The 23068-nt window shown below is 43.0% G+C and overlaps 1 protein-coding gene across 1 annotated transcript in view; it reads right to left on the reverse strand.

Moving 5' to 3' along the window:
- The window catches only part of plxnd1.S (plexin D1 S homeolog), a 96296-nt gene extending 88148 nt beyond the window's left edge, over positions 1 to 8148 (reverse strand). The window contains exon 1 of the mRNA XM_018261363.2: positions 6809 to 8148. Within this exon, the coding sequence (XP_018116852.1) occupies positions 6809 to 7945 (1137 nt within the window). The 5' untranslated portion in view covers positions 7946 to 8148. The remainder of the gene's footprint in view (positions 1 to 6808) is intronic.
- Positions 8149 to 23068: the final 14920 nt, after the last annotated feature.

Genomic DNA, 23068 nt, shown 5'->3' on the forward strand with positions numbered 1-23068 from the left:
GGGGGGACGGAGCTGGATTTAAGGGGTGATTACACTATGCTCTGTGCATAGATAGACCCCTGGTAACAGCAGCCCCATGAAAGCTCAGCAAGCCCATAAATACAGGCACGATGGCAGCAGCAGGCTGTTCTGAAGTCCGGTTCTCGGGCTAAAGACAGGATGATATCTTAAGGTGGCCATACACTAAAGGTGGCAATAGACGTTACAAATACGATCATTCCTGCGACCATTGGATTGTTTTCAATACTAATTGTTGGGGCAGAGACAAACGTGGAGATTCAGGGAGATAAGTTGCCCAGCGACTAATCAGCTCTTCTTCGGACGACTAATCTCCCTGCAATGCCTTCCCGACAGCTAGAATTTAAATCGCCAGCGGGGTGGCACTCGGAGCACTTCATTTTTCCAAAGTCATCCAAAGTTTCCTCTTGAGGCAACTCTGTTTTCCGAAGTCTCCCCAAAGATGAGGAGATTTGTCGCTGGGCGACTAATATCCCTGAATCTGCCTGTGTGCCCTGACCCTAAAGGTCTAAAATCTTTTTTTTTTTTTAAACGTTATTTTTATTTGTTTTTCAAATTGTATTTGGCCGCTTCACATTGACCTTGTTAAACAGTTAAGGTGGCCATAGACGCAAAGATCCAAACGTTTGTCAACATCGCCAAACGAGCGGATCTTTCCCCGATATGCCAATAACGAGCATGGCTTCGGCAGGATGTGCAATGGGCTCCGGCGGGATCGACCAAACGACCGATCTCCAAAAGATGTCGGCACTCTCCACATGCGATCCGAAAATCGTACGATTCCTCGATTCGTACGATAGGATCTGTGCGTCTATGGTCAGCTTTACATAGTTGTCATTCAGTTTCAGAAAATCATGTTGCATCTTTGATTACTGTTTGGAGTTTACACAATGGATTGTCTTATTTGTTCGTTGAGGTAGTGCCGGAAAAAATGAGAAGGGGTAAAGGAAGAAGGGGATGAGGAGGAAATAAAGGAGTAGAAAAATTAAGTCAAGTAGAATTAAATAAAATAAAATTGTAACAATAACAATGTAACATTATAAACATCTAAAATCTTTACAATAAATGAAGCACTTTTCTGATGATTTGCCTTTCCATCTGATCTGCACTCGGAGAAACCTTGTGAGGCAACTTTGGACGACTTCAGAAAATGAAGCGCTCCGAGTGCCATCCTGCTGACAATTTAGATTCTAGCCGGCGGGAAGGCAGTTTGGGGAGATTAGTCGCCAGAAGAAGAACCAATTTGTCGCCGGGCATCTAAATCTCCCCGAATCTCCAAGTTGATTTGTCAGATATACAGGAATAAACAATAGAATTCTACCTGTATCTGAAGATTCAGCACTAACAGTGGCCGATGTTCGGGAGCCGACCGGTATATGTCTTCTGTCGATAATGGTACGCTCGTCTCCCGCCATAGACGCACCGAATATAATATGAAACTTTGTTTTGTACAATATTATTGGTGCGGCTATGACCACCTTACCAATATTATCTTACGAAACACGGTTCCATACAATATTTGGTGGATGTATGATGGGAGAAGAGGTAACCAATATCGGCAGAAGCCTTGGATATTCTGCCTATTGGACAGAAAGAACATTTTTATGGGGCACCTTTGCAGACGCCTAATATCGACAAACTGTTAATACTGAATAAGATAGGATAGAGGTAGAATAAGTCCCAATCTTAGGGGGTCATTGTGGGCCCATACACAGGCCTATAGACTTGAGCCAACCTGCTACATTCCATAAGGGGGTGGATTCAAAACACAAATAATCCTATTCCAGAATAATAACTCATAGTAACCAGTCAGCAATTAGCTGTGACTGGTCATCAAAGACTAATGATGAAAGTATATCAAGTTCTGATTGGTTGGTATGGACACATTTGGGGGCCCTCGGTCTGAGGGGGGAGACAAATAAATGTAATTCAGGCATGTCCTACCGGATATCCTCTAGCTACGGCTGAACCTTAATTCTCAGCAACCTCTCATTTATAAGCTTTCAGTAGGATGATGACAGCTGCAGTTTAAACTCACAGGTTGGACATACGGCTATGGGACCTAATAGTCAGAATAATTGGGACAGAATCAAGTATAAGAAAAAAATTACAGAAAAATAAAAATGAATGTGAATTCTTTTCTTAAAATGGAGTCTTTGGGTGGTGGCCTTCCCATAATTTGGAGCTTTCTGGACAAAAGATACCATGCCTGTACCTGATGTATCTCATGAAAGAATATAACCATCATCAAGCAACATTTATCAGGGCAAATACTGTATCACCACTGTCATGGGGTGAGTCTGAAACAGAAAGGAATTATCTGGATAAATCATTTAGTTATTATATTAATTATACTACAGCCATGGAATTGTGTCCCATGCCAACATGAATAACGGATAAATTGCAGGCATTCCTGAGCTGCAAATAGCTGAGGTTCCTTTGGATAGCATGGGGTATTTTAGTGCTCCCGCTGACACTCTGCCTGGCTGGAAGGGTGTTGCTAAGTAATTAGTGCTTGGCTGATAAAGGGCTAAATCACTGAGCTGAAGCGATAGGGAGAACAACAGCTAATACTGTTCCCAGGCACAGGAATGTGCAAAGTAACTGCAACCCTATCAAGACCCGAGCAATATTCTCCCGGTTTTATTGCAATGTAATGAGCCACCTGAGCATTGTGCTTGTTCTGCTCTTGTTCCTCCACCGTGCGAAAGCTTTCAGGAGGTGCAGGTGTGCTGCCATAAACTCCCCCCGTGCGGCACTGAGTATACGTACACTTATTATACACCCTATTGTTCTCATTCAATATGCTCAGCTAAACTGCACCAAGGTGCTAAAAAGTGCACCCAGCACCAAATCCAATTCAATAGCTGGTCCACCGTGTTTATCCTTTTATTCCCAGGGGGTTTAGGTCCTAGGGGGCAGCAACAATGACTTTTACTGAAAAGCAATGATGAGGGGATAACAGGTAGTAAAGCTAGCCTTATCTTCAGTACATATCATGTATGATCTGAACAATGGCTTTTATGATAGATTTGTGTTCACAGAAATGTGTTATTACAAATTACATGTGTTTTACTCAACAGTGTAAGGCACAGAGCAGTTTTATCCAGAAAAAGTAGCGGTGACAAACTATACAGGTCCTTTTATCCCTACTTTTCCTGCTATTCCACAGTCACAGTCCCTTCCTAGAAACTATTATCCAGGCCTGGACTGGCAATCTGTGGGTTCTGGCAAATGCCAGAGGGGCTGCTGTAAGGTCCCATAGAAGGTCACTATTTAGTGGGCTGGTGGAGGACTATTTAGGCCTCTGTGTACTTGGAATGCCGGGGCCTGTTTTGACTCCCAGTCCAGACCTGCTATTATCCCACTGTTACTATAGACACCATCTCTCCCTACTATACCTGCTATCCCACAGTCACACTCCCTTCCCAGAGACTATTATCCACTGTTACTATAGGCACCATCTCTCCCTACTATACCTGCTATCCCACAGTCACACTCCCTTCCCAGAGACTATTATCCACTGTTACTATATGCACCATCTCTCCCTACTATACCTGCTATCCCACAGTCACACTCCCTTCCCAGAGACTATTATCCCACTGTTACTATAGGCACCATCTCTCCCTACTATACCTGCTATCCCACAGTCCCTGACCAGAGACTATTATCCCACTGTTACTATAGGCACCATCTCTCCCTAATATACCTGCTATCCCACAGTCACACTCCCTTCCCAGAGACTATTATCCACTGTTACTATAGGCACCATCTCTCCCTAATATACCTGCTATGCTACAGTCACAGTCCCTTCCCAGTCACCAATAGTAAATCCATAGTCAGAGGTAAATGTGTGTTTTGCTTTATTATGGTTTCATACTCTTCCTACCATTTCTGTGGGGCCCCATTAAATGCTGAGCCCAGTGTAGCCCCTGCTTGAAGACAGCTGATGAGCCACAAGGAGAATTTATTATAATTACTTGAACGATAATTGGAGACATTAAACTGCTTTCCCTGACACCCACTCACCTACTGAAGTGCCCAACCCTTCCTATATGGCACTACTGACAGCTAATAACTTTAATTAGGCGATTACCTAAGTTTGGAGCTGACTCTTCTGCAGGCACAATGTTAATGACAATTACTCTCCTGGAAGTATTTATGCCACCCACTTCCTGCTGTGACTTTTCAGCCCATTAACTATTTCACATTCTCATAAGACCTTCACTAGGGAACAACATCAGTGGAGGACTTGTTAGCAATGTAGAAGTGGCCTATGAGACACCTACATTCTCCTTTATTATCCCCATGGACACACAACTGCCTGTGGAAGTGGGATTTGTGCAGCTTGTACTTTGCAGCCGGTATGTATTGGTCTTTGCTGCCACTGGCACTGCCCAGGTTACACATGTAGGTAGTATATATATATATATATGGGGAAGAGCAGGATTTTGAGCTTCATTCTGCAAAGTTCTGGTTGGTGCCCATGCTTTGCCATGTACACACTGCACAGTACATATCAATGCTAATTTAGTGCAAAATGCTATAAAATGCACATCCAATTAGGCGCACATTGATGTTCTCAGAATGGCATGCTTGCTCCCATGAGTACCCATGCACCCTACTCACACACTCACAATAGGGTTACCACCTGGCCAGTATTTTACCGGCCTGGCAGGAAAAATGATGGTTGAACCAATGTTATTAATAGGGAAAAAAAAGATAAATAAATAGGAAGGCCGGTATTTTTTTCCAGAAAAGGTGACAACCCTAACTCACAATCATGCTGGGTATCAGTAACACACAATGTTCTCCATCACACCACCCAACACACATTGAGATTGTGATGATGACACACAGAACTCAGAATCTTTGCACAATAACTAACCATGTATCACACTGTGTTCTCTCATTCCAAACTAAGCAGAAGCAGAAAAATGGAGAAGCTAATGTGCACCTACATAATGAGTGCACCTACATAAACGCTTGCTGCCTCTCCCTGCTTTGCATTACTCACAATATGGTGTGAATCTGGGGAGAATTTTGTCTCTCATACTCTTTGTGCCAAACTGTCATGTGAGCGAGAGGCAGAGACAGCTCATCACTGAATGAATGACAAGGTGTTTTTGGATGAGAGTCAGTATCACCCAGCTCCTGTATTTATTAAGTTCAGACGCCCACGCACACACACTTCAGGAGGGAGAAGATATTGACTTAAACACACATACACACACACACTTCGGAGGGAGAAGATATTGACTTAAAGGAGAAGGAAAGGTTAAAACTAAGTAAGCCTTATCAGAAAGGTCCATCTAAATATACCAGTAATCCCCCAAAGTAATGTTGCTCTGAGTCCCCTGTCAAAAGAAACACTGCGTTTCTTTCCTTCTATTGTGTACTCATGGGCTTCTGTATCAGACTTCCTGCCTTCATCTTAAACCTCATTGCCCTGGGCAAGAGCATGCTCAGTTTGCTCCTCTTCCCCCCCCCCCCCTCCCTTCTCTACTGTAATCTGAGCCCAGAGCAGGGAGAGATTCAGGCAGGAAGTGATGTCACACCACATCACACTACAGTACCTATCCTATCCTAAACAAACAGAGAGTTTCTAGAGCTTTTTACTCAGGTATGGTAAAACATTCTACAGAATAAATGTAGCATTCTAGCTTGCACTATTGCAGCTAATCTATTGGCAATAAAATGCCTCCGTAGCTTTCCTTCTCCTTTAAAGGGGATTTTCACCTAAAACTGGCTAATTTTCCAGAATATGTCCATTAAACTTTGCCATGGCTCTCGTGTTATTTGTACATTTAATTACTGCATGTGACAGAGTTCATGTTATAGTTAATGCAAAATCACATCACTGCCCAGGATTACAGGACATACAGTAAATGCTGGGAGTTATACACAGACAGGTGCACATTATACTCTCTATCTATAATCTCTGTACTCCATTTATATGTAACCCACGGCAACTACTACTATATTGTTGTCGTGAATGTTACTTAATGGAAAATGTAGTGTCAGAAAAAAAAAAAAATACAAGCAATGTGCCCTTTTAAATCACTGCTTGAGCTGTAATAAAAATTTACCCCAAAAGGAGCCAGACGCACTTAGTACCCTGCCTTGTAAAGTTCCACCTATCCTCATCTTGTCAATGGGCAGCGGGGGGCTTGGTGTAGTACACAGGGTGTAGCTTGCAGTCTATCTTTACCTGTACTACAGAAGGGCAGTGATTGGCTGCATTCTAGTAAGGTGCTACTTGCAGTGAGAATTTGGATATTCTTCCCATGCTTGTGTGGGTTTCCTCCGTGTTCTTCAAAGTAATAAGATGACACAGCAGAGGGCTTCAATGGTCTGTATTTACTCTATCAAATAAAAAAGGTTTTGAGACCAGTCCCCTTTGTCGGATACTCTGGGTCTGGGTAATCCCAGGGCCAAATTTTCTATACAGGCACCTGAGGGCACATGCCTAGAGAAGCAGCTTCTGGGTGTCTATATAGATAGAACATATTCACATATCCACAGCCCACCAGCAGACACCTGAATCTATTATAATCACTGTATAATCACTGCATAATCACTTTATAATCACTGTAAATCACTATGAAATACGTTGGTGTCATAAAGTGTGATAGTAAAGGTACAACACAGAGTAAACTCCTTCTGTTCCGCCTCTCAATTCTGTCTCAAGTCACAATATCAGTCTGTGGCCCCTAAATGTCCCTTATCAGTAGGGCCTCTGTTCAGTGTGAGGAACTGATCCAAATAAAAGACAATTATTAATACTAACCTTGACTTTGGCGCTGCCACTTTCGCAGCTGGGGCCATTCCCCTGCACCACACTGTGAAGAACAGTCACTTTATCGGCGACCTGGCTCTCAAAGCAGCCCCTCCGCGCCCCGCGGATCTCCTGGGCCACAGCGCGGAGCGAGAAAGTACAAAGCGCCGCCTCTTTCTTCCCCTCAAACACACCGAATATCCTCTCGGACTCCGCGAACACTGACAACAGGCGACCAAACAGCGCCCCTCCTGGACCCTCGCAGCGCAGTCCTAATTGGATGTAGGACTCGGTGAGTTTGCGCGGCTCCGCTCTAGGCTCCGACTTCAGGCAGATCCGCGCTAAAGCACTACTGGGCAGGTTCTCCTTCCCCGCGGGGGCGGGTTCCACGTTCATGGCCAGGTAGGCGAATGGTCCCTGCTGGAATGCCCTGATGAATCCCAGGCGGTGCTTGGCCTTAAAGCTCTGCTTTACCTTCAATATGTTCTCATCTGACGGACTAATGTCAAAATTAAAAAGCTTCTCGGAGGAAGTGAGGTTTAGGGCTCTAATAGAAATCTCAGGGCTGTTCTCGAATCGATGATCCGCGATGCTTTGGTTCCAGGGAAAGAACTGGCTCGAGTATCCAGTATATGTGGCCCCCACCAGCAACTTGGTGTCCCCACCTGGGCCCCGGAGCAGCAGTCCTACGGTGGAAGCGTTCGGGTGATTAGCAGCGACATTGAGCATACTGGGCACCGCGTTATCCACAGGGAAGGGCACTGCGCGGAGCGTTATGTTCCGCAGGGCGCGCAACTCGCACAGCCCCTGATAGACAGATCCGCAGGTCAGTAGCAGCCCCTGCTCCGGGTCAGGTAACAGCAGTTTATTGTAGTTCGGGGTTGGGCTCCGGGGGAAGTCACAGGTGGTTTCTCTCAGTTGGGGAGCGTGACACAGCGGGGAGTCCGACACAGGACCAGTCACATCCTCCAGCTCCGGCCGCAGCTCCCAGTTGAGCTGATAGAGGCGATTCACCGCCGCCAGGTACAGCAGCCCCTCCCCGCCGCTCAGCGCAAAGTTATTAGTCAGTTGCGGAGAGTGGAACTTGCTCACTAACTCCAGCCCCGACCCCAATGGCACCAGCAACATGAGCAGGAGAGTCGGAGCCATCAGTGGGCATGGAGGTGGGTGCTGGGAGGTGGGTGCTACTGATCCTTCAGCTCTTGTTCCCTTATGCTCCTCTAGTGATGTACAATAATTCCCTTGCGCCGGTGTTAGTCCTGTGTCACTGTCCTTCCCTCTGCCTGTCCCACTGTCCCACTGCCCCTCTCCTCCGGCTCCCTCTCCCCTCCTGATGCTGCTCCTGCTTCTGCCGCCGGGATGTTACTGATGCCTCTGTCTCCCCCGCCCTCCCTCTCCGACCCTCCTACTGATTCCTCCTCCTCCTCCTCTCGGCGCAACTTTCACTCAACTGATGCTGCTTCCTCCCTCCGTCTCACTGACAGCCGAGCTCTCTCTCTCTCCCCCTGTCTCTCTCTCTTTCCCCCTGTCTCTCTCTGTCTCTCTCTCTTTCCCCCTGTCTCTCTCTCTCTCTCTGTCCCCCTCTCTTTCTCCCCCTGTCTCTCTCCCTCTCTCTCTTCTTATTGCTACAACTCGTAGCACCCAGAATCAGCCAGCTACAACTCCCAGCACCCACAATCAGCCAGCTACAACTCCCAGCATCTACCATTGCAATTCATCCTACAGCTTCTGTTACTCATCTACAACTCCCAGCATCCATCATTATCTATAACGTGTTCTGCTGGTTATTTGACTGCAACTCTCAGCACCCAGAATTATCTACAATATCACAGCAGTTGCTGTTATTCAGCTACAACTCCCAGCACCCAGAACCAGCCAGCTACAACTCCCAGAATCCATCTGTAATACGTGCTATAATACATTCTATAACACATTCTGTGGGTTATTTGACTGCAACTCTCAGAACCCAGAACTATCTTCAATATCACAGCAGTTGCTGTTATTCACTCCCAGTACCCATCCTTATTTATAATAAATTCTGCAGTGCCTATTATTTGAAGACAACTCACAGAACCCATAATTATCTATACTATAAGATTACAGCAGTTGCTTTTATTCAGCTACAACTCCCAGCACCCATCATTATAATACATCCTGCAGAGTCTGATACTGAACTACAGCTCTCCTGTACCTGTTGGGGTTGTTGATGTTTGCAGTTTAGCAATAGCAGGAGGCTGCCGTACCTTGACTTAATATACAGATTCTCCCACCTCTTGCCCATGACACCACCTTATCTCACAGAAATGGTATTTCAACTTTCCCTTTACATACAACTGCTACTCCAAGGCCCCCCTAGAATTCTCAGGACATGGGGGAGCCCCTATAGTCAGCTGTGACCCTGGCCCTATTGATATTATGGTAGCCGGGCAGTCTCCTCACTGTTCCTCTTCCCCTTGTCATGTGAATGTGATTAAGTTTTGTTCTTTGTGCAAAGGGCTGAGTATGGTTGTGCTGCTGGGCCACCAAAAGGAGAACAAGGGGTGAGAAGTAAGGTGGGAGAGGAGGGGGAAGAGGGGGCGAGGAAGAAGAGGCAGCCTTTCCTTTATTTGGGAGACTCTTCCAACAAATAAGTCAGTTTTTCAATTTGTGCAAGAAATGAAGAAATTCAGAGGGAGTAGTAAATTGCCAATAAAATGAACCAAAACCACATGGTGTAGCCCAGTGTAGCAAGTCACCCCCAGGCTGCGCAACTGCAACTCTCAGCTTCCCCCAGACATGGATGTTCAATCTACTCCCGGCTACTTCTCTCAGCTGCCAATGAACGAGATGTGTAATTGAACAGCAGAAGCATTTAATTGTTAGTGTTCCACATGGGGCGGCTCAGTGATTCACCAATAAAGGGCTTAGTAGTTGCTGAGTGATACACTTCATTCAATGCACGCGGCTCTGCTCCATGGGGTCAGCAGAAAAGAATCTAAAGGTGGAAATACTTTATGGATTTGGTGTCGGTGATGTCGCTAAACAAGCAGATCTTTACCAAATATTCCCACCTAGTTCTTCCCTTAGTGCCTGTGACATCATCACAACTCTTCTTCATCCTTTTCTTATTGAGCCTTCCCTTAATCCCTTTTCCTTTTGGTGTCTTTTCTCTCCTTCTGTCTTTTACCCTCGTCTTTTCTTCTTTCTCCTCCCTTCCATGTTGAATTGCCATGATTTAAGCCATATGGGGGGGGGGGGGTTCAAACATGTGGGTTAAAAGGGGCTTACTCATTTATATTCACACTGAGAATCTAAAAACAAATACTCTGTAAGGCTACACATCTATAGTTATTGCTACTCTTTATAACTCATCTTTCTATTCAGTCCCTCTCCTATTCATATTCCTGTCTCTTATTTAAATCTATGCATGGTTGCTAGGGTAATTTTGACTCTGGCAACCAACTTGCTGAAATTGCAAACTGGAGAGCTGATGAAAAAAAGCTAAATAACTCAAAACCCACAAATAATAACGAATGAAAATCAATTACAAAATTTCTCATAAGATCGCGCTCTACATCATACTTAACTGAAGGTCAGCAACCACTTTAAAGGGGACCTGTCACCCAAAAAAAATATTCAAAATTCTACTTTATCAAGTCAGTCAAGGAAAATAAACTTTAATTACACTATATAAATTATTTGAATCTTGTTTCCTTTGGTCTAGGAATTCATAATTATAGCAAGTAGGCAGTAGCCATTTAGTGGGACACTGTGCCTTGCATCAAAGTCTTGTTTGTGCACCAGAATGGGGGACCCAGGGTCGGACTGGGCAGACGGGAGACCGGGAAAAAACTCGGTGGGCCCCCGGCTCCAGTGGGCCCCACCGGGCCAGATCCGCAGCCTGGTTTTCTTCCTCGCGGCAAAAAAAGGGAGGGGGAGCCCTGAGGCAGAAGCCCCGGGTCCCCCAGTCCAACCCTGGGGGGACCTGATGTCATCCCCATGCACTGGTTACACAGTTAAATGGCAAAGAGAGAAGGAATGTGGGGAGTGCAGTGACATTTAAGAAGTGTTGAATGGAAAGTGAAAGTAATTGCCTTAAAAAAAAAAAAAAAAATTAGGATTTCATGTTTAATTTGAAATGGATTTTTATTATACAGCTTTTTATGTCTGTGTGACAGGTCCACTTTAAGGCACAGTACACACACATAGCACTTTGTAGTCATACAGGGTCCCTAATCCTATGCAATAGTTATTCTATGTTATACCTGCCCATTACTGTTTAATGGAATAGATAATATACACACAATTTTGGCACCACCCAAAGCAGACAATTTGATAAGAAAGAAGGAAAGGAGCCCTTAATGGAATTGAACTGGAATGTTCTTTTTGTAATCAAGCAGGTGCTGGTCAGCCAAATGCCCCTCTGTGGCCATATGGGACCCCTACCCTACAGTCTGCCAAATGGAGCTGTGTTCTACCTGGGCTCTCTGTTTATACTAAGGACTCATTGTCAGCCCTAAGCACTGCTGGTCCTGTGGCTCTGCGAGGGTTAAATCCGTTAGCTGCACAATTGCAGTGCCAGGCTCTGTGTGACCTGCTTTTTACATTTTTCAACCATTTGCATAGTGCCATATTGGATTTCTATAAAGTGGGTTGGGAAGTGGACCGCTGGACACGTGCATTGCATTACATAAAAGAAAAAAGTGGTCAGCGCTGACTAAATAATTTCTATCAAATACATAGAACATAGAAGAGGTTGGGCAGGGTTGCTCTCATTATCAAAGGGGTAGTTCACCTTTAAGTTAACTTTTAGTATGTTATAGAATGGCTAATTTTAAGCAACTTTTCAATTGGTCTCCATTCATTTTTTTTTTATAGTTTTTTAATTATTTGTCTTATTCTTCTGACTCTTTCCAGCTTTCAAATGGGGATCACTGACCCCTCTAAAAAACCAAATGCTCTGTAAGGCTACAAATGTATTATTACTACTTTTTATTACCCATCTTTCTATTCAGGCCCCTCCTATTCATATTCCAGTCTCTTATTCAAATCGATTGCATGGTTGCTAGGGTAGTTTGGACCCCAGCAACCAGATTGTTGAAACTGCAGCTTGGAGAGCTGCTGAATAAAAAAAAAAAAGATAACTCAAAAACCACAAATAATAACAAATGAAAAGCAAATGCAAATTGTTGCAGAATATCATACTAAAAAGTAATTTACATGCTAAACACTTAATTTAAAGGAACAGTAACACCAAAAAATGTAAGTGTTTTAAAGTAATGAAAATATCATGTAGTGTTGCCCTGCACTGGTAAAACTAATATGTTTGCTTCAGAAACACTGCTATAGTTCATATAAACAAGCTGCTGGGGAGCAAAGGCGAAAATTGAAAAACGGCTATATGGCACAGGTTAACTAATGGATAACAGATAACACCATTAGACAGACAGAGCTTATCTGCTATCTGATGTGTAACCTGAGCCTTTTCTCCTTTGAATGGCTGCCCCCATTGCTACACAGCAGCTTATTTATATAAACTATAGTAGTGTTTCTTAAGCAAACAGTAGTTTTACCAGTGCAGGGCAACACTGCATTATATTTTCATTACTTTAAAACACTTCTTTTTTGACATTACTGTTCCTTTAAGGTGAACACTGCCTTTGAGTAACCTGGGACCAGCACTGGGAGCAACAGAGGAACAAGCTAAATAAACAGCAAAAAAAAAAATAAACAAATAGTAGTTACACATAAGTATATAGAGGCTTGCAGGATGGAACAGTATATGGACACCATAGTATTTTAGTGTGAAAACAGTTATTGATTCATCAATGTGTATCCAATATATCGGGCCACATTGGGCTTTTATCCTTGATAACTGACCAAGTACCCAAAAACGACTACAAGGAGAGAGATATATATAATATTTATGTAACTGCTGTTCATTGCTCCCAAATATATATATATATATAAAAAAACATAACGAATGGCCCTAGAAAAATCAAATAAAAGATGCAAAGCTTCCTATGGGTCTAGTAACCTTTAGCCAGAGGATGGCCAAGCTGGTTGGGTGCCCTAGGCAAATCTATCAGCCAGCTCTCTGCCCCGGCCTTGTGCAAACGCGTGAGTATTATCAGATCGAAGCCTGACTTACCCGCTGTGTATGAGCATATTAGTGAGTGCACACACTGACGACCCAGTGCTTGGAATTAAACCATACCTCCCGACTGTCCCTTTTTCGGAGGGACAGTCCCTCATTTGTACTGGAAAGTCCCTCTTTTCTCTGCACTGAACAGCCAGAAAAAGAAACAAAGTTTCTCACTCAATTGGCTTTTAGCAGAGAGCCCAGAACACCTAACAGTTGCAAATAAGATAATTTGTAACAATTTTGAGACACAAAAACACAGTTTAGATAAGGAGAAATATTTTCAAACTTTCATAACCTGCCAAATTTTGTAAAACAAACATGGTTATTAGGAGGTGTGGCCACAGAAAGGGGTGTGGTCAACAAATTGCTGTGCTACGTGCGGAAATATAAATTTTTGTCCCTCTTTTTACTTCCAAAATGTTGGGAGGTATGATTAAACCAGCAGGCGGCGAGGGGACAAAGGCTCGGAAAAGTGGTAGACGGCTCTATGCACGTGCCTCTTCTGCCTACCCCTAGTTTTGGCTCTGTCTTTAGCAACCAGCAGGTAGCATTAACTAATTGGCTACATAAACTTTTGATTGGTTGCTACCTGACTTAAGACAAACATTTTTCATTATATTTCCCCAATTATCTTTCCCTGTTTTGGCAGTCAGACTGCTCTTCAGCGGTTACATGCCCACATCATGCCAATTTTGACCGTATTATATACATACATATATACATAAAATCAGTCTGGAAGCTGGCACAGCTCGTATAAAGGTCACAGTTGCCTGGGTGCAATAAGCCAAGGTTTGGATATAGAAAAGAGAAAGCTAGCACTCTCAGGTCTTAGCAATAAGTAGAAAAGGTGTTTATTAGCAAACAAAATAGACTATATATATATATATACACATACATATATTTCTGGGATTCTCAATTTTTTTAGGTTTGTTAAAGGAGTTGTTCACCTTTCAGCTAACTTTTAGTATGATATAGAGAGGGATATTCCGAGATAATTTTCAATTTGATTTTATGTTTAATTTTTTGTGCTTTTTGAGTTATTTAGCATTTTCATTTCAGCAATCCGGTTGCTAGGGTCCAAATGACACTATTAACCAAGCATTTATTTGAATAAGAGACAAGAATATGGATAGGAGAGGCCTGTATATTGTAGAAAGATGAGTAATACAAGGAAGCAATAACAATACATTTGTAGCTTAACAGAACATTGTTTTTTTTAGGATGGGGGTCAGTGACTCCTATTTGAAAGCTGAAAAGAGTCAGAAGACTATAAAAAATAAATAATGAAGACCAATTGAAAAGTTACTTAGAATTGGCCATTCTATGGTATACTAAAAGTTAACTTAAAGGTGAACGGCCCCTTCAATAACAGAACATGCAGAGGATTAGAGTGTAGTAAGTAGTGCAAGATTGTTTCACTGGTCCACGGAGTCAGAACCAGCACTTCAGGAAATAGTGAAACACAGACACAGCCATCTTTTAAAAGCAATTACATTTACAAATAACTTTAAAATCACTGAAAATGTATGATGGAAAGTGGCTTAGAATTAACTTTGCTTTTATTATGAAATTTGTTATTTTTTGGGTTTACAGCCACATTAACAGAAAGGTGACAAAATACCTCCTACATACAAAGAGATAATATAATTCCATGCAGAATGCAAAGAGATAGACAGACAATCTGTTCATCAGTCTCAATGTCAGCAGTTACAATATGTGACATGGGACAGTTTTAGGTGATTGTTTAGTTCCAAATTGATTATTGGTTGTGCTTCAATGGGCAAACTAAGATTGAAAGTCAAGGACTTCCCTTAAGGCCATCAAATTGTTCACTTCTGAGCCCCCCTTTCTGATTGTGTCTATTATTAGGAGGCCACAGGTTGTAACATTTGCCTTTCAGTGATACAAACAAAGCCAAACTTCTCACCTTCTGTGGGACACCCTGACAGTTGGTTGCACAGTCTCAGCAGGGCAGTTTTCAGAATGGAATAGCTGAATAGCAGATAGCTGAATGGAATTTTAGAACATATCCTAAATGTCATAATTTATATACTATATATGGTTTTAGCTCCAAATACCATAATGTCCCTGCAACACTGAAGTCGGCATAGGACTGGGCCGGCAGAGCACCAGGAGGACCAACAGGAACAAGACTGAATTGTGCCCCAAACTGGGGCAGGGAGTTTGTGTTGGTCGCGGTGTTGGGAGGACTTGTGTCAGGAGCAGGAGGAGTTTGTGACAGGGGTAGGGGGATACCTCACAACAACATTTGAAAAACGAAAAGAGAGATAAAAAGTTGTGCGGTGCTCAGCAAATTTTTTTTGTCCACGCCCATTTTATGACCTCCTAATTACCATGTCCGTTTTACAAAATTTGGCAGATTATGAAAGTTTGAACACATTTCTGGGAGTTTTAGTGCAATGTTTTATATGTAATAATAGTTTTGCTAATGAAGGTGAAATTGCCCTTTAAGCTGTGAGTCTCGATTCTCCCAAGAGACATGCTTATCTTAAATTGTTACAATTGTTTTCTTTGCTTATCTTAAATTGTTACAAAAGCATCCAAGTGCAGCTTTCAGAAACATTGTATCTTTTTCTCGAGTCAGTGCTGGAGATCAAAGAGAACTCGGGACATTTCAGTAAGAAACCTGCTGGCTGAGCTGTCCAAATTGGAATGACCCTGCAGAAAACAGGACAGTTGGGGTAGGGGGTGGTGGGGCTGTGAGAAAGCAGCCCCCAGTGGGCCCAGCACACTTCAGTCTAATATTGACGACCATTCACCATGGTGTAATACATGTGTGCAAAGAGCAGTGTCCAGGGCAGCTTGCCTCCATTGGCCTCTGTTTATTGCAGTTACCCACTCAGAGTTATGAGCATGGGGTTTCCTCCCACACTCCAAAAACATACAACCAGGTATTGTAATGTTGATATATGAAAATAATGAATTATAATAAAGATAAGGAAAGTTCTTATTGGTTGCTATAGCTCATTGCACTGGCACAATCTAGTACCTATATTATTCAGTTAACCCATGTGACAGGCTGCAAGTGCCATATTGAATTGAACCATAATGAATAGGGCACTGAGGCTGGGTAAATCCCTTGAGAGTCTCAGGAAGGAAATTTACTGAGTCTAAATGCTGACTGAGGAACACAAATTCCTGTTATTCAGAGACTTTCCGTCCGGTCTGGAATCAGAAATACTTCAGGTTTTGTCTTAATTAGTTCCCTATAAAATAATCTTAACTCCTGCACTGCAATAGAACCAAAGATATCTCTTGGGGATAAATGTCCTGTACTGGGATTATATAAACTGAGCTGGAAATGATAAAACAAAAAGTATAAAAAACTTTGGTTAAATTATACCAATCAAAACAAATGTGGGTTCTTCCAAAGATGTCTTTAGGCAAGGAAGGGAGCGTGGGATAGCAGCAGGTATAGTAGGGAGAGATGGTGTCTATAGTAACAGTGGGATAATAGTCTCTGGGAAGGGAGTGTGACTGTGGGATAGCAGGTATAGTAGGGAGAGATAGTGCCTATAGTAACAGTGGGATAATAGTCTCTGGGAAGGAAGTGTGACTGTGGGATTACAAGTATAGTAGGGAGAGATGGTGCCTATAGTAACAGTGGATAATAGTCTCTGGGAAGGGAGTGTGACTGTGGGATAGCAGGTATAGTAGGGAGAGATGGTGCCTATAGTAACAGTGGATAATAGTCTCTGGGAAGGGAGTGTGACTGTGGGATAGCAGGTATAGTAGGGAGAGATAGTGCCTATAGTAACAGTGGGATAATAGTCTCTGGGAAGGAAGTGTGACTGTGGGATTACAAGTATAGTAGGGAGAGATGGTGCCTATAGTAACAGTGGATAATAGTCTCTGGGAAGGGACTGTGACTGTGGGATAGCAGGTATAGTAGGGAGAGATGGTGCCTATAGTAACAGTGGGATAATAGTCTCTGGGAAGGGAGTGTGACTGTGGTATAGCAGGTATAGTAGGGAGAGATGGTGTCTATAGTAACTGTGTGATAATAGTCTCCTCAACTGGCATATCTAGTGTGTGAGCTGACCAATTAGATGTTGAACAGTCTTGCTTTACTCAATGCACTCTGCATGGGGCTATAATATTGTGACTGCAGCCCCATTGCACAGAAGTGGAAGTGCCCAGGTCATTCTGGGTCTGCCAACTACCACATCCTAATTTTCTTTAAACAGTTGCACAGGCCTAATAATGGGTGGAACAGATACAACAGTTGACAAGTAATGGGGAGGGCCCTATGGGGGCTACTGAGACTTTTCTAGGGATGTTGGTTTGGGTTGGTGGTGGAGGGATTAAGGCTGTATGGATAGTGATGGACGAATATGCGCCGTTTCGCTTCGCCTAAAAATTCGCGAATTTCCAGCGAAATTCGCAAAACGTTGAAAAATGAATCTATAAAAGCTTGTGAAAAGGGGAGTGTCTTTGGCAAAGCCTCAGGTTACACTTAGGTGTAACATTGATGTTTTTCCCAAAGCAAAACCATTATGTGTTCTTTGTTAAACTCAATAAACCTCATTCTATTTGAAATAGCCTTATTTCTGAGTTTTGCTTTCCATATAACGAGGTCATAGCAATAAAATTATCAACATTATTTAATGTAAAGTGATTTCACAAATGAAAAATTCCTATGGGGGCTACTGATGAACAATTTAATATAACTTTGAGAAACAATGGGGGTCATTTAAGCAAATTTGCCCATGTGCAGTAACCCATGGCAACCAATCAAATTGCTGCATTCATTGTTCTACTTGCAGCTGGCTTTAAAAAGCTAATCACTGATTGGTTGCTATAGGTAACTGCCCAAGGGCAAATTTGCCCAGTGTTGCTAAATGAGCCCCAGTGTATCTTACTCCAAGGTCGGGCGCCTAACAATAGTACACAACAAGCCGAAACAACTTAATTTATATTTTTGTAAGAGAGAATTATTTCATAATATGTTACATTTAATGCAAACAAGATAAGGCACGGCAATGGGAACAAACATGAAAATGACAATTTATCTATATTGCTCAATTCATGTCATTTTGTTTAGGGGTTGGACCTTATGGAAATGACAAACAAGGTTCCATACGGGGGGGGGGTCTTTGAGGGGTCCCATATCTCAGTGTGGGTATTTGACAAACCCAGACTAAGGGGAAAAGACAAGATAAAGACAGCTTTGCCCATGGAGAGCCCAGCATTAGGCAAACAAGAGGGCCCAGAGATCCCATTCTTATTTTAAAAGAAGGAAATGAGGCCAAAGTGCAGGAAATCCATCAGGGAGAGAAGTAGTCACTCAGGGAGAGGATATGGGGGTGTGGGGAACAGGATACAAGTACAATGGCACTGAAAGGAGTCTGAGAAGCAGGATAGAGCCTGAATGTCAAAGGCTAAATCCATCTCCCCATAGCAAGTACAACTCTGACAAGGGGCCCCTCACTTGAGGTGTATTTATACCCATATAAATCATTCTGGGACACAATCAGCAAACCATACACTTTCAGTTTTGACACACTGATGCCATTTTTACTCCCAACTGATAATTATGTGAGTTCATCAGCCAATTAGAACTGGCCAGACCCAGGAAAAAAACGCCTCCAGCTTAAAGGGCATGTAAACCCAAAAATGAAATGTAGTCTAATGAAAGAAATTGTTATTCTAAGCAACTTTCTAATATTCATGCATTCCATATTTTTAATGGTCCGAGTTATTTGCAAATTGCTTTGCAGTTGAAAGCATTGCCTGCCCGTCCCTTTCTGCACTGGCGGTTCTCTCTCTTGAAAAAAAAAAGCATCACAATTACCCTGGATGAGGAATTTGAAACCCGAGGGACCCAAATGTGTAAAATAAGGGCAGCATAATAAACAGCATTTTCATTACATCAGGTCTGCAAAAAACATTCAAAAACATGAAATAAACCCAATTGGACTGTTATGTCATTAATAAGGATTCATTATGTCTTAGTGGGGATCAAGTACAAGCACCTGGTTTATTATTACAGAGAAAATGGAAATTCTTTTTAAAATTTAGAATTATTTGATTAAAATGAGGTTTATAGTAGATGGCCCTCTTGTAATTTGGCAATACAGAATATGGGTCTGGGATCCGTTATCTGGAAACCTATAATCCAGAAAGCGCCGAATTATGGAAAGGCCACCCATAGACTCCATTTATTCCAAAATAATCCAAATTTTTTTAAATGATTTCCTTTTTCTCCGTAATAATAAAACAGTACCTTGTACTTGATCCAAACTAAGATATAATTAATCCTTAGTGGAGACAAAAATCCGCCTTTTGGATTTATTTCATGTTTACATGATTTTTTTTTACATGATGTTTTCCAGAAAATGGATCCTATACCTGTATAACACTGGACTCCCCCTTGTGGGGGTAGAGGCATCAATGGCATCTGCCTATTTCTGCACAGATGAAACCGATTTATCTCAAAACCATTAATAATGTAGTAGCAGTGTGACTGGTGGTAATTACACTTCCAGATTGCTTAGTTTGTCCCCCGATGAACTGAATCCTCTACCAGGGGTAAACTAGAAGGGGCAATGTAGCAACTGAAAAGGAATACTGATTGGTCACTGCCTGCTACTGGCACTTGGATGGATAAGGAAATGGAATGCCGATTGGTCACTGCCTGCTACTGGCACTTGGATGGATAAGGAATGCTGATTGGTCACTGCCTGCTACTGGCACTTGGATGGATAAGGAATGCTGATTGGTCACTGCCTGCAACTGCCACTTGCATGGATAAGGAATGCTGATTGGTCACTGCCTGCTACTGGCACTTGGATGGATAAGGAAATGGAATGCCAATTGGTCACTGCCTGCTACTGGCACTTGCATGGATAAGGAATGCTGATTGGTCACTGCCTGCTACTGGCACTTGGATGGATAAGGAATGCTGATTGGTCACTGCCTGCAACTGCCACTTGCATGGATAAGGAATGCTGATTGGTCACTGCCTGCTACTGGCACTTGGATGGATAAGGAAATGGAATGCCGATTGGTCACTGCCTGCTACTGGCACTTGCATGGATAAGGAAAAGGAATGCTGATTTGTCAGTGCCTGCTACTGGCACTTGGATGGAAAAGGTGGCACACAAAGGCCTAGGAGGATAACACCAGTTAGAGAGCCCCCTTTTAACACACTATATTATACCATTGAGGCACATTTAAATGAATTCTGTAGCTCCTGTTAACCATTTCTCCGCCAGACAGAGGTGTTGTTCAACTAATAAGTTCAATACCCTCTGGCAGTGGCAACAATCAGATGAATCCAAAGTGCTGACTTTGCCTTTGAAGTGCATACGGAAGAAACAAAAACCCTGCAAATGACAGTGATTTATACAGAAAATTCAGAGCCATGGGGACCCCCCGTCCAGTAAGGGTGGAAACGGGGTGAAAATGAGTTTTCCTGCATCTCACATTACCTGGGGGATAAGGGAATTCCTTCGTATGATTGGGGTCTCTGAGTGCTACTCTCTTCATTACAGCAACCCTAAAATACATCAGCAAACTCTATCAGCGAGTGATGAAAGGGTTTGTGTTTGGCTGCTCAGTGCAAGGCAGAAGGAAGAAATGCGTTTATTTTGCTTGCCTACATTTTTACCCTTTGCATGCCAGGCAGTGGAACCAGCAGGACACCCAAAATGACTGCACGTTGTGGCTGCTGATTCTGGGTAGTATACTATCTATGCTGGGTACAACTGGTCTTGAGTAGCATACTGTCTGTGCTGGGTAGCTGAGTATGCTGGGTAACATCGTCTCTCTCTATGGGAATGGATAAGACACAATATCCAACCTATGTCTCTCCCAACAGGACTGCACTGATTACAGTCAGATCTATTATTAAAAGTGCTGTTATTCAGCTTTTCAGATAGTAATGCAAGTGCTACTGGGGACAGAAAGCATGGATGAGCTGTCATCCTGGATAGACAGGGCAGCCATCGGGGGGGGCAGTTGTAGGGGGCCCCGAGGGTAAGGGGGGGTCTGGCCACGCCACACTTACTTGATTAGACGGCCCCCCATCTTTGTGAGAGCTGCTGACTTTGGGAAGGCATCGACGTTTAAGGGGCCCTGGCCACCAATTTTTTTTTCTCATGTGGGGTCCTAGCCACCAATATTTTTTAATGGGGGGGCCCTGGCAACAAATGTTTTTTTATGGGGGGCCCTGACCACCAATATCTTTTTATTAACATGTGAGAACTCTAGCCACCAATGTTTTTTTCATTTTTTTACTGTTTGGTGGGGGCGGACCTGTGGGTTGGGGAGGGCAGACCTGTAGGTCGGGCTTGCGGTGGGGCTTGCGGTGGGCACAGCTCAGGGGGCCCAGGAAATTTTGTCATATGGGGCCCTGCGATTTCTGATGGCGGTCCTGTGGATAGACAAAACCCTATGACACAGCGTTACTTCCCCTTTATAACGCAGGGCTAAACCTTTTCTTTTCTTTTCATGGAGAACTTTAACCTGAGTTTGTTTTGCACCCGCAGACGCTGCATTGTACTGAGCAACACATTGTATCTGTGCCCTGCTCACACTTTGTTCTACAGAGAGGTGCTGGGGGAACGACCAGAGTGCTGCTGGGTCACTTCCCTTCTGTAGATCTAAGAGGGGCTGGGGGTCTCCCTAATCTGCCCTTGTTTCCAGACGGCTGCTGATTGGATCTCTTATCCAGACTGCCAGCTCTGCTCTCAGTTTCCACTGAATTTGCATAGAAAGGCGACTGCTTATCTGCAGGAAACCAGGCCAGCTGCACTGCGCGAGGGGACACCCAATAACCCCAAAATTATCTCCCCCCAGTAACCGCTTACACAGGGCTGCATGCCTTTCTTATTCACCATGTGGCCCCTGTTTTACTTACTATAAAAAGGACCACAGAGAGGAGAACAAGGTCTCTCAATCAGTTGACTCCTATGAGCAATAGGATTTTAACTGTAGGGCACTGGTTTAAAGGGCAAGTCAGTGCAGCCTGTAATTCATTTGCAGTGTTATATATATAGTGAATAAAGTACCCCCTCTTGTAAATTATAAGGATATTATAAGTTACCGAGTAGTTTCATGACCATGTTTTTATACAGGTCATGGAACTCAGAGGTATCTTCTAATATCCTCATATTTTGCAACAGGGGGTACTTTATTTATTATAATACACACGTTTCAGTGAGTCATGTGACAGAAATGACATCAGAACTCACCGTTTATAACTGATGACATCAGAACTCACCGTTTATAAGGATATAATTTACAAGATATATATGGCTTTTGTGTATTATACAGATATAAAGTGCCTTCAGAGGACCTATCAGCTCATAAATGAAGTGCTTGTGCCTATCCCTGTTACTGCACCCACTTGCCTGACCACAGAGCCAAATCTTGCATGCACAGCCTGATTGGAACCATATTGAATGTTTCCTTGAATGAAGTGATCCCCTTCCCACCACTTCTGCTTTTTTACAATTTGGTTTGAGTTGAAAGAACATTTTTTGGCAGTCAAACATTGGGATGATCTCTTGGCTATAGACACTCATTTTTATAACCATTAGGCGGGGGTGCAATGAGGCTGTGACCACAAAATACATATAGACAAATACAAGAGTCCTCTGCACTCAACCCATTATCAATATATTTAAGACAGAGACATTTTGTGCATACTGCTACTGAAAAATGCCTTACCCTTTAAACAAAACAGGGATTGTTTGTCCATATATTGCAATATATTTAAGCTGGCCAACTACGTCAAAGTCATCCCATATCTGGCCAGTCCTACGCTCAATTTTCATCTGATTCATTAAGAATTCTATTGCTTCATTATACATTTTAAAAAGGGACTAAGTTTTACCTGCAACTTACTAGCTGCTTTCAAAGTAAAACTCCCAAACTTGGCTGCCCTTTTATTAGACACCAGTGGGATCACCTGACTATAGCTGGGAAGGGTGGGAGCTACAACATGGAGCTGGTCACTGCTCCTGTATAACTATAACAAACAAGGAAAAGTTGTGCTCACCACTCATTTTTAAAACCATTAGGCGGGGGTGCAATGAGGCTGTGACCACAAAATAACAAAACAGGGATTGTTTGTCCATACGGGATGACTTTGACGTAGTTGGCCAGCTTAAATATATTGT

The sequence above is a fragment of the Xenopus laevis genome, chromosome 4S, assembly GCF_017654675.1.
Source record: "Xenopus laevis strain J_2021 chromosome 4S, Xenopus_laevis_v10.1, whole genome shotgun sequence".
Classification (NCBI taxonomy): domain Eukaryota; kingdom Metazoa; phylum Chordata; class Amphibia; order Anura; family Pipidae; genus Xenopus; species Xenopus laevis.